The 12,395-nt window shown below is 37.2% G+C and overlaps 1 protein-coding gene across 5 annotated transcripts in view; it reads right to left on the bottom strand.

The window, feature by feature from the left end:
* Window positions 1-12,395, bottom strand: part of LOC116463116 (utrophin-like) — a 572,404-nt gene that overhangs the window by 444,320 nt on the left and 115,689 nt on the right. For all 5 annotated transcript variants that reach the window (XM_058434468.1, XM_032146075.2, XM_058434467.1 and 2 more), the window contains one exon: window positions 9,736-9,797. In XM_058434468.1, coding sequence (XP_058290451.1) covers window positions 9,736-9,797 — 62 coding nt within the window. The remainder of the gene's footprint in view (window positions 1-9,735; window positions 9,798-12,395) is intronic.

Raw genomic sequence — 12,395 nt, forward strand, 5'->3', positions numbered from 1 at the left:
TCACCGTGGTCTCGATCTCCTGACCTTGTGATCCGCCCGCCTCGGCCTCCCAAAGTGCTGGGATTACAAGCGTGAGCCACCGCGCCCGGCCCCCCTATTTTCAAAACAGGATTTGAGACACTCTATTTAATTCAATTACTAGTCCCATTGTTTACTGTGTGTCTATGTGTGTGTGTGTGTGTGTGTGTGTGTGTATGTGTGTGTGTGTGTATAGTATATATATATATACACAAACATATATAGTGTATATACCATAATATATTCACACTCTCCTCAGATTAATCTGAGATTAATCTGATGCCCTGATAGTTCAAAATGATGTCCAAGCATCTAATAACATTGTAAATTTTATGGTCTCTCTCTCCCCCTCCTCATCTGTTTTTTGCAAGAAGTTGGTTAATTTAAAAATTCAAAAAGAAATAATTTAATGCAACATTTCTAAATCTTTTCAAATTAGAATCTTTAACTCATGAACCCCAATCTCAACACTGACACAAATGTAGCATCTTTGACATTCCTGTAATTCTTCAATTTCTTAATAATCAATAATGCATCAGTAAGCACTATGTACATCATCTTAGTTAATGATATTTATATGATAATACATTTTTAAACCATTATACGACAAAATGCTACACTCTTTCTCTTGGTGGTGGAATTAAAAGTAGTTTGAACAATTTTCTTTGGATTTACTGATTTATCTAATTTTTACAAAGTTTATGTATTATTGCATAAAACAAATAATAGATGTTTTAAAAAGAATGCTGTCTCTAGTCAAGATTAAGTAAAACGATAAAATTAGGCTCATCTCAATTATAAAATGTGTAGCTTAATCAATGAAATGAAGACTGTATGATATTTAGTATTTACTTTCATGATTCAACTCTGTGGTAAAAGAACAAACACAGCATTGCTTTCCACAGAGAAGACTGAAAGCAAAATGAGGGCACTGCAATAATGCCTCATGAGTTCCTTCCACACCTTGACAACAGAAAACCAGCAAAATGTGCTCCAGTCACTTCAACAATTAGTGAGTACAGATCTCTCAGCCGTTCTCTTTAAGAATTCTGGGTGGTCAGCACAAGTTGCTAAGAACTGAAAAAGATTCCATTTAGAAGCTTGCTTGGAGGGAGGGAGAGAAGAAGAGGAAGAGAGAGAGACAAGAGAAACAGATGGTGCCGGTCATCACAGAGTATGCCACATTAACTACAGAGCGAAGATTTACAGTGTTTACTGTAAATGTGCAGAGAACACTCTGAATCAGTAAATGTGCACCTACCTTCAGAACTATAAAATACTGTAAAACACATGCCAAACCAAGTAATATCTTTCAGGGAATCACAAGTCATACAGACATGTAACAGAATGTTTACCTTGATTTTGGTAAGTTACTGGTATAGTAATGATAAAATCTGGGATGATAAGAAACCACTGTGGGGCTCAGATACCTGGCGGCCAGAGGCAGGGGCCGCTAGCGTACTCCACGGACAATCAGGTGAGGTCTGGAGGCTGAATAAGCTCTGACTCCAAATTAGCAAGTTAAAAAAAAAAAAAAAATGGTCTAAGGACATGAATAGACAATTCTCAAAAGAAGATATACAAATGGGTAACAAGAATATGCAAAAATGCTCAACATCACTAATGATCAGGGAAATGCAAATCAAAACCACAATGCGATACCACTTCACTCCTGCATGAATGGCTGTAATCAAAAAATCAAAAAACAATAGATGGTGGCAAGGATGCAGTGAAAAGGGAACGCTGCTGGAAATGTAAACTAGTACAACCACTATGGAATACAGTGTGGAGATTCCTTAAAGAACTAAAAGTAGAACTACCACTTGATCCAGCAATCCCATTACTGGGTATCTACCCAGAGGAAAAGAAGCCATTATACAAAAGATGCTTGTACATGCATGTTTATAGCAGCACAATTCGCAATTGCAAAAACATGGAAACAGCCCAAATGCCCATCAGAGGTAGGCATTTGGAAAAGGAGCCATTATACCAAAAAGATGCTTGCACATGCATGTTTATAGCAGCACAATTTGCAATTGCAAAAATATGGAACCAGCCCAAATGCCCATCGATCAATGAGTGAATAAAGAAATTGTGGTGTGTATACACACACACACACACACACACACATATACACACCATGGAATACTATTCAGCCATCAAAAAGGAATGAAATAATGGTATCTGCAGCAACCTGGATGAAACTGGAGACCATTATTCTAAGTGAAGTAAGTCAGGACTGGGCAACCAAACATCGTATGTTTTGACTCATAAGTGGGAGCTAAGCTGTGAGGATCCAAAGGTATAAGAATGACACAATGGACTTTGGGGACTGGGGATTTGGGGGGTGGGTGGGAGTGGGGGTGAGGGATAAAATTTTACAAATTGGGTACAGTGTATACTGCTCGGGTGATGGGTGCATCAAAATCTCACCAAATCACCACTAAAGAACTTACTCATGTAACCAAACACCACCTGCTCCCCCCAAAACCTATGGAAATAAAACAAATAACATAAATAAATAAATAAAAAGCTCTGACTCCTTATGCATACTAGGTAAGGTCTGTAGGCAAACTCAGGAAACAATACAGGTTATTCCATGTATACACAACTGGCAATACAGTAGAAATGTTTGAAGAACGCAGTCCTTCAAAAGATAGGCTTCCGTGAGACTAGGGTGAGGCACTGGTAATAGCACTGATTACGATAGTGTAAAGGTAAATAAAATCAAAGTCCCTTTGTTCAATATATATAAAGGAGAGGCAGCTACACTGCTCCTTCCCTTCCCTTAGGGTGTCTCCTTAAAACAAAATAGACCCAATTTTTTTGGTCAGGAAATAGATAAATCCAGTCTCCAGTTTTCCAAGCTAAGTTAAACACAGGAGTTGCTGAGAAGGTGGACAAGAGACCATCACAACAAGGCACATCTAGTTGTCTCTCACCGAGACACGTGTTCATTGTTCTTTCTCCCACTTTACTAAATATTTGTGTGAAATTCTGTCCAGACTTTGACGTCTTTAGCCAACTGCCTGCATGCACTTAACCAAACATGCACACTTAGTTGTAAATTGTTTTCTCTGTATTCCATGTTGGTATCCAGGGGTACCAGTGTTGGCAGGATTTTTTATTTCTCCAACAGATAATAACAAAAATAAATGTCAGCTTCCCCGTAAGTGTGACTCCCCTCATGGCTGGTGGATGGTTACCTGTGGCAATTGCAGCTAAAAGCTTCCCAGGCCAGATACAGCTGGAAATGGGTCCAGTGTCTCCTTGCTGTATGTAATAGGTAGAGACTCTCTCCCCTCAACCACTACCTCTCAGCAATCCCCTCTTGATACCTTACTTCCCACCCTGGCATAAGTGCATCCTTCCCTGAACCATCAGAGCCTATCTCTGAAGCTAGAGATGGTGGGGCCACAAGAGGCTGAATGGAAAAGCACAAGGAAGGTGGTCCTGCTCACTCCTTCCTAGGTGAAGGGTGAAAAGTCATTTCCTCCCAGTTGATCAATTTCTACAACTGATTGTCAATTACAAAGACTACCAAATTTGCTTCACAATTATAAATACCAATAGGCTGAATCAAAACTGTTATTAAGTACTCATCAAAGCATATCATATTAAAAAATACTTGACAGTTTTAATTTTAGTCACTTGTTTTTAGTTTAAACCAAGGTGAAGTTCATTTTGCAAATATAATTTTGAGACAAAATCAAATTTTAAAAAATCAAATTGAATGAAAACAAAACAAACAGCAACAACAACAAAGCTTACATAAGCATAGCCAAAGTATATCTGGAAGCTGGTGTTTAAGAATATGGAGTACATTTTATTATTTTCTTTTTAGAGGTATTAGTGAATAGACACAAATTCACATTTGTTTTTAAGGAACCACTTGAATGTGTATGGCTCCTAAAACAATCAGTTGAGTTGCCATATGCATGCTCATGAAATAAACCAATGGCAGACCCAATGTGTAACTCTTCAAGCTCAAGCCTCTACTATAGATGATATTTATCTTCACACAGGAAGCCTGTCAGCCTCTTTACAGTACTAAAGAGAAGATTGAACATCTAGAGGTGGAAAAGGGTTTGGGCTCCTTTTATTGCACCTCCTGTAAAATCTCCCTCCACATCTTTTCCCACCCCTACTTTAGTGATTATTAACTTCCAACATGAGAAAAGTAGAAAAACAATATCTAAAAGCAATGTCTCACTGTCTCCTAAAGGAAAACATCTTAATAGCTCCCCATATTGGAATCCATATAAAATGCTTCATGGCTTTCCTCTCTTACGTTCTGTCAATTTGAATTTCAAGTTTGGAATTGTAACTTAGATGAAAACTTGGCTCATCTGTGTCTTAGCAAAGAGAAAAGCAGGGATTTGCACAAACTCAAGTTCAGCATTTTTAAGTTTGCATATTTTCTACCTAACCTTTATTTGTGAAGCCTCTTTAGAGAACCATCTCACCAAATGGATAAAAGAACTTCTGCAATTTGTATGTTTTCAGCTCTGCCAGATGAGCAGCTCTGAAAGTCAGCCAAAGAAAATGCAGGCTCAAAGTCAGAGCAAATTTCCCAAAGCAAAGCAATGAGGCCTTTGCTGCCTCCCTTGGGAGACCGGCCGACTAACAAGCCAGAGGCTCTGAAATTTAGAAGCGGCAAAACACTCAAGTCGTACACACCATACAATGGAAGAACGCGGGCTTAATGAGCCAATGATTTTTCCCTTTTCTGTTTATGTGTGGCATGGATCCACAGATCAGGACTATCACAAATTTGAGGTACCTGATAGGGTTTTTATTTTGCATTCCTAAGTAATTATCATCTCCTATACACTTCTCAGCAATGCCTCAATATTTCTTCACGATATAAGGAAGGTAATAATGATCAATTGTGTCTTATGGCTATAGAAATGTAGACCAGGTGACCTGAAAAAATTGACTAATAATTTGCCTGAGGTCATAAATAAATGAGCAGGATATCCAGAAATGTGTGTAATTTCCTAATTTTTAGCTTTTTTTAGATAATCACTTTTTCTGAGCTCTTCATAACTTTTAAAAATCCAAGAGCCATAATTTACTCTACACTATGACTTCTCAGGATCCTTGAATTCCAAAGCACTGTATACTCTATGATATGTTCACAAGGATTTGCGGCAAAAAGAATACATATTTTGAGTGAGCACTGTCTTGGTTACTATATATTCATATACAGTTACAAATTAAAGGATGGTTTTAGACCGATATTTTTCTCAAGTTCTTTACCAAATCCCTTATCAAGAAAAGAATTGTGCTGGCTTTAAGTTTTAAGTCTTATTTTTCTTCACAGTGAATTTAGTAGTTAGATCCTATGTGAAGAATTGTATTGGGTAAATAAAACAATAATATGCATTAAGTCCAAGTGGTTAACAATCACTGCAGCATAACTCCAAGAAGTCAGGTAAATGGGGAAAGTTTGGATAGCTGGATTTGTTTATTTTTGTGAATAATGCAGCAAAAGCCCTGATGCGTTGTATTCATATCCAGGACATAGCACAATTCATGCCATGTTGCACTCAGTCCTAAACTCTACTCCTGTCTCTTTCCAATGCAACCATCCCCAAGTGGCTTATGAACATATAGAATTAGGCATATTCAATGTATGTCTATGTCATTGTCATTCATTTATTAAGCCTACAAATACTTTACTGGATACCTACTAAATGCCAAAAGATATGCCAATGAGCAAATAGACAGTCCCTGCACCCACAGAGTTTATGTCTAACCTAGGAAAAAAGACTGGCGACTATTTAAATTACAGTATGGTAAGTGCTTCAAATCATAACACTTTGAGAGTATACAGCTTATCTACCCTAGTCTGGGAGCTCAGTAAAGAGATCCTTGCGGAAGCAACATTTAAGCTCAGACAAGAAGGAAGGGGTAGAAGCTGGCCAGGAAGAGATAGAGAAAGGACTGTGTGCAAAGGCCAGGGAGGGCCCACCGGGATGGTAAGCACAGGCCGTGTGACTGCAGCATAATGAGGGAGCGACAGGAAAGTAAAATAAAATTAGGAGTAAATTGGGAGGCAGCTATTTAGAGCTTTAATAACCAAGTAAGACCAAAACATCACACTATATACCAAAAATTATACAATTTCAATTTTTTATTTTGTTTTTTTAAAAAAGGACAATGGGCACCCAATGAAAAAGCTTACAGAAGAGGAAAAGGTATTCAGGTTTACCCTTTAGAAACACCATAGATACTCTCTTGAAAATGGAAGGGGAGGCAGGGCACAGTGGCTCACGCCTGTAATCCCAGCACTTTGGGAGGTCGAGGCAGGCAGATCACTTGAGGTCAGGAGTTCGAGACCAGCCTGGCCAACACGGCGAAACCCCGTCTCTACTAAAAATACAAAAATTAGCCAGGCATGGTGACATGTGCCCATAATCCCAGCTATTAGGGAGGCTGAGGCAGGAGAATCGCTGCAACCTGGGAGGCAGAGGCTGCAGTGAGCCAAGATTGCACCACTGCACTCCAGACTGGGCGACAGAGCTAGACTGTCTCTCAAAAAAAAAAAAAAAAGAAAAGAAAAAAAAAAAAAAAGGAAAGGGAGATGGAGAAGGTGGAGCATGGAATGGAAGAACAAAATCACAGTGGTCCATGTATTCAAGGATAATTTCCAAACGAGGTAAAGTCATGACTCTCAAACCAATGTGATAATAATGTGTGTCAAAGACTTTATTTAACTCATTAATTAATGAGGGGCCCAGTAAGGTGTTACAACCAGTTCAGGGGAAAATTTTAAAAAAACACATGTTTTACACAAGAAAAATGAAAACTGAAATAGATTTGCAATAGATGCAAAAACTGGTCTATCCAAGGAGTAATAATTAACTGCTTTCCAAATAATTTTCATTTTTATGGATAAGAACCATTTGCATACCTATTTTCCACAACTTACCTAGTTGTAAAGTAGCTCAAAAATAATTTTTAAAGGCAGAGATAATTCAGATGCCTGAGCTAACAGGACACCCACTAGTTTTTTTGCCCATTGTAAAGTCTCTCACCATTTTTTCTAACACCAATAACAATGACTTGGAAAAGAGATGTGTCACTCTACATAGAGTAAGTGGACAATTTTGAATATACATAGGTATTGGAATTAACAAGACTCGATGTTTGATTGAGACTTTTGATGGGGTGCAGGCCACAAAGGAAATATCCAGACAAACGTCTGTTTTAAAACAAATTCCTAAATATCAGAAGGTGCCATCAGTGTCTGGATTTCTCAGCACAGCGGCCCTGTTGCTCTCTTTAGGAACGCACACTGTAGGGAAGTAGTGGACCCATTGAAAAACTACATTGTAAAACCCACCACAATGTACCAAAGGACATGGATTTTTAAACAATGGAAAAAAAAAATTCATTCCCTTCAACGGGATTTTTTTTTTCTTGTTCTAGCCTCTGCACTACCCAGTAATACCAGGCATGAACACAGTCTTTCCCCAGCTCAGCAAGGGTTAAGCCACATGGGAGTCTACGGAAATCTCCCAGTCTAGAAATGTGTTACTCCCTCTTTCACTATCCTCAACTGGAAGCAATCCAACTTACGGTCTTAAGACAGCCAGAGGAAAGAAAAAATAATGTGGATGTTTAGTGTCACTGCCATGAGCCTCCCATCTCCAAATTTCATAATTTCTCAGATAAATTCCTTCTAGGTTTTATTTCTTGCTAGATGAAAATAAAAGTTTTCAGAGTCATCCCACTTTTGGAAGTTTTTCTCCAAACACCATCTCCAAACACTAACACAGAAGCTGAGCTTAGAAACTACCATCTCCAAAAACTAACACAGAACCTTTTAGCTAAAACTAACTATAACTTTTACTAAAAATGATAAAAATTACCAAGTCTTTTCTAGTATCTTGGTAAGAAATACAAACATTCCAGGGCAAACAATTTACATGGGACTTAAAGCCCCATTTAATTGCAAAATAATAGACATTATAAATGCACAAATTTAAATATCAAGTTCATTTAATAAACTAGTCTGGTACTACCAGATTTTTTTTTATTTGAGGTATTTTTAAAGGTGTCAATGACCCACCATAAATATTGAGAAATTTCTTTTCAATTATTCTTTCTCAGTTGTCATCTCTCTTCCTCTACAAACCCTTTCCATGTCCTATTTTACTACCTATTTCTCTCCATTTTCAGAAATAGGTAAATAGTAACTTACCCAGTTTCAAAAGCTCTCTAAACTTACGTCTACCAAGTTTAATGCTTTCAAAACAATCTTCAAAATTAGTTCTAAGGCAATTCTTCCCCAAAGACTAAATTAAGCTGCTAAAAACTGCTTCACTTGTTCTATCTAAACAATTACCGTGTTATCCTCGTGAATAACCAGGAAGAATAATCTTACTTATATGAGCAATCATGAGACCACTGGAACAAAACACCTCATATCCAGACTCCCAGTTGCTAAAACTACATTCTCTGGAAAATGGTCACATGCAGATGAATAGTTCAAAAGTTTTTATTCATGTCAAGCCCAAGATGCACATATGTTACCTGTGTCTCTGGAATAAAACAAATTAAAATTTACCAAAACACACCTGCATGTGCTCTACACATATAACTGCCAATTATGCAAGCACCTTTATGTACTAATTCTCTATATTTTTAACCCTCTGTCAAAGTTAGTTTTCACATTCCTTACATACTCACAGGCAAGATAAAATACACCTCAAGATAAACTTGTAAAGCCCAAAAAGCAGTGAAATCAAATAACCAACTATAAATATTGGGATGTGAAGCATTTTTTAAACTATGCTGCTACTCAAAGTAACCTTAAGATATCCTCATTTTTCCTCAAGAAATACCAATGTTTGTCTCTCTGACCTTTACAACTTTTGAAAAGCAACCAAAAATTTTGAAAAGCAACTCTTCATTAAAATAGCTTTTATACTATTTAAAAGACCACCACAGTGTTTCTCTGAGAAACTTCTGTTTTTCATCTTGCTATAGAAGAGTCCTACACAATCTGTTACCCTGAAAACTCTCCTCCCACCTCAGGCTTAGTGCACAAAATTCCAACACCAATAACTAACAGATAATCATATTAGAACAGATTTGAAAATAGCACTGACAATTCCTCTCTTCAGGGTGCTCTGCCCCTAAGAAAAAATATTGCTCAAAACATTAATTATGTTCTAAATGGTTAGAAATGCTAAGAGCAGATCTTTGGGGTGGGGGGGGAATTAAGGAAGTACACAAGAAAAAAAAAACCACAAGGCAGATAAATATTATTAGCCACATCCACAAGAATAAAAATCCATAAATATTTCTGACAGGGTAGAAAGACTGCCTGAATGATAATATTTGGTTTTAACCAGGCAAAATGAAATCATCTTCCTCTTAACCAAGAGAACACAAAATTTTTCCCAATGATATATTCTTTTCCAAGATGTACCCAGGATTCGCAGAATCGCAAGCAGCTAACTGTTGCCTTAGATATCTGGAGAAGGCCAGGTAAAAGTCAATAGCGTCCCATAAACTATGTGCATGAGAATTTCCATTTAAACATATTTTAGGACAGAATAAAGGAAAAATAAATGTATCTGCATACTCAGAAGACTTCGGCTAGGTGACATTTCCTAGGGAAAATTCACTGCACTTCCAACCAAACTCCTTCAATCAGAATGAGGCATCTGAACCATCGAAGGTTTTGAAAGTCTCAGTTACCTTTGAAAATCGAGCATTTATCCATTTGGTAAAGGTTTTCTTCTGTACGTCATTGTGTTCATCTGTGGAATGGAAAAAGAAAGAGAAGGAAAAAGTATGAGAGTCTGTACCTTTAGTAAAGCACCAAATAAGGTTATCTCTATCCTGGAGGGTTTAAAATAGTCCTATTAGTCGAGCTCCTTGAGCACAATGATGTGCAGCTAATGCAGAATGTGATGACTGCCCGGTTCACTTATGGAGCCCAACACTGCCTACAACAGAGGGAGGCTCGGGCACCTTTCCCAAGGGACCAGGCTGTCTCACCCTAAACCCCGGAGTCCTGCCATCAGTGACCAAATCCAGGTTTATCGGATCAAATCAGGGCCCTACTTTCCAGCTAGTACCCATAGTACTTTCTGCTACATTTTGTGTAAGTAAAATTTCAGCATAATCAAAATGTCAGCATGCTAAAAACAAAAATTAAAGTTATCCAATAAAAACTCAGGAATTTGTGACTTCCTCCCTCTTCATACTGGTCCTACACCCTCTAGAATGACAGTAAAGGTTTATGGTCAACCTTGTAACCCATTTTCCTGCAGTAAGATTGACATGAGGTTTTAATGATCTTGACCTATACAAACTTTTACAGGTAGAAAAATCAGAAGAATTTAAAACCATTATCAACTTTGGTTTTGATTACAAATTCATTTTCTGAGCCATAAAAAAAATGAAAAGTTACTTTAAAAGACTGACCACCCTGAATTTTGAAATACGGGTAGAAGGATTTGGTTACATACAAGGAGGCCGTGTGGCTAACAAAAAGAGAAAAGGACTTTCTCTTTAGAACCAAATAGACAGTGTCCCAGTCCATTTATTGTGTGACCCTGGGTCATTACAACATCGCTTAGCCTCACAGTTCTCATCTGTAAAGTGGGGATAAATAATACCTAGCTTTCAAGAGTATTGTAAAGGTTAGTGAATATACATGAAAAGCACTTGATGAAGAGCTGGTGTTCAGCTCGTTGTTATCATGATTATAGTAAAAGTGTAAGCAAGGTAGATAAATAAATATCCATTGGACCTCTTCAATCATACACTTCCATCACTCCCCGATTTTCTATTAAAGCCAGTAAAAGAGTCATTGCTGGCTTAAAGCCTACAAAAACAGCATTTTGACAATCTCTACCAGTCTTTCAGAAAGCTGTCCAAGGCATATCTGCAACAGTGCAGAAAGGTGTGGCTCCATCCATATGTGTGTCCTGCCTCCTTTGCCACCTTTTATACTGCTGGGCTGCCTCCCACATCAGAGCAGCAAAATAATAATGGAGGAGGCCCAGGTGTGCTTGGCCCTCCAGCGTCAATTCCACATTGAATACAGACCTGCTCACAAACCTCTACTAGGATCATTAGAGGTTTACCTACCACTTCACCCAGTTTGTGGTCTTTGGTCCTTACTCCCTTGTGGAAGGAGAGTTTGTAATTAAAAGGTCATTCCCAGAATAAATATAGCAGCAGCTTCAGGAAAAAAAAATGCACTTTTACAAATCCATAAAGGTAATTGGAGACCGACTCCAAGACACTAAGGGAGCAAGTGGTATAGAAAACAAAACTGCTGTTTAAGAAACTCCTTGATATTAATGGTGCTCAGAGGTGACCTTCCTTTAAGAAAGGACAGCAAAGACAGCAACGATCCCTATTTCAAGCTTTATATTAACTGATCAAGGCCACGTAAGCCATCTATTAACCAAGAGAACTTGCTTACACGATGAATGACCCTTTACCATCTTCATATCAAAGAGGGACACAGTAGAGATTATACTCAGAATAGAAGGCTACCACCACACATCAACCTGAAGAGGGGGATATACCAGCCTCACCAAAATGAATTTAATATTAAAAAATCAGTGTTTAGGGCATCTGGAAAATCCAATTATTTGTCCCACTACCTTAAAAGGGATTTATTTTTATAAATCTTGTTATATGCAGTTTTATTTAATCCCATGAATAAAAAATTATAGAAAGGTCATAAATAAGTATTAAATTATCTTAATTTGATAACATTCACACAACTTAAGAATTTGTGGCCATAAAAATGGAAAAAAATTCTAAGAGAGAAATCTTACTACATTTTACATTTTCTTAACCTATTCCCGGAGCATTTAACTTTCTTATTTCAAAAACATATTAAAATATCTAATACTATGTAGGTTTCTCCCCAGATATAAAGTAGACAAAGAAATGAGCACTATTTACCTTATCAAATGATAATAATCTTTCCATTTTATCACATATGAAATGAAATCAAATTTATGGATTCCCATTCTTATGTTTATAAAAATGAATAAGATAATGTTTCAACAATAGTCTTTATTTTATGGGTCAAGTCAATGTCAGAATATAAGTCTAAGTAACAGATAAATTATTTGTCTGTAAACGATACATTTTCTAACATCCAAATGTTTCAAAAATACTTCAAAGTTTATAAAGACATTTCTGCATTCATTCTCTTGATACAGTTAAAAATGGGGAAAAGGGGGTACATATTTCAAAGACTAGTTTACATTTTCCTTTTTTCAGACAAACATACACATACAAACACACATACATCTTATTTTCTACTAGACAGGAATTCAGTAAAAGAATAAGAATTTGCCTGTGGCTTTTCAATTATGAGATTGAAA

The sequence above is a fragment of the Hylobates moloch genome, unplaced genomic scaffold, assembly GCF_009828535.3.
Source record: "Hylobates moloch isolate HMO894 unplaced genomic scaffold, HMol_V3 SCAFFOLD_26, whole genome shotgun sequence".
In the NCBI taxonomy this organism is placed as follows: domain Eukaryota; kingdom Metazoa; phylum Chordata; class Mammalia; order Primates; family Hylobatidae; genus Hylobates; species Hylobates moloch.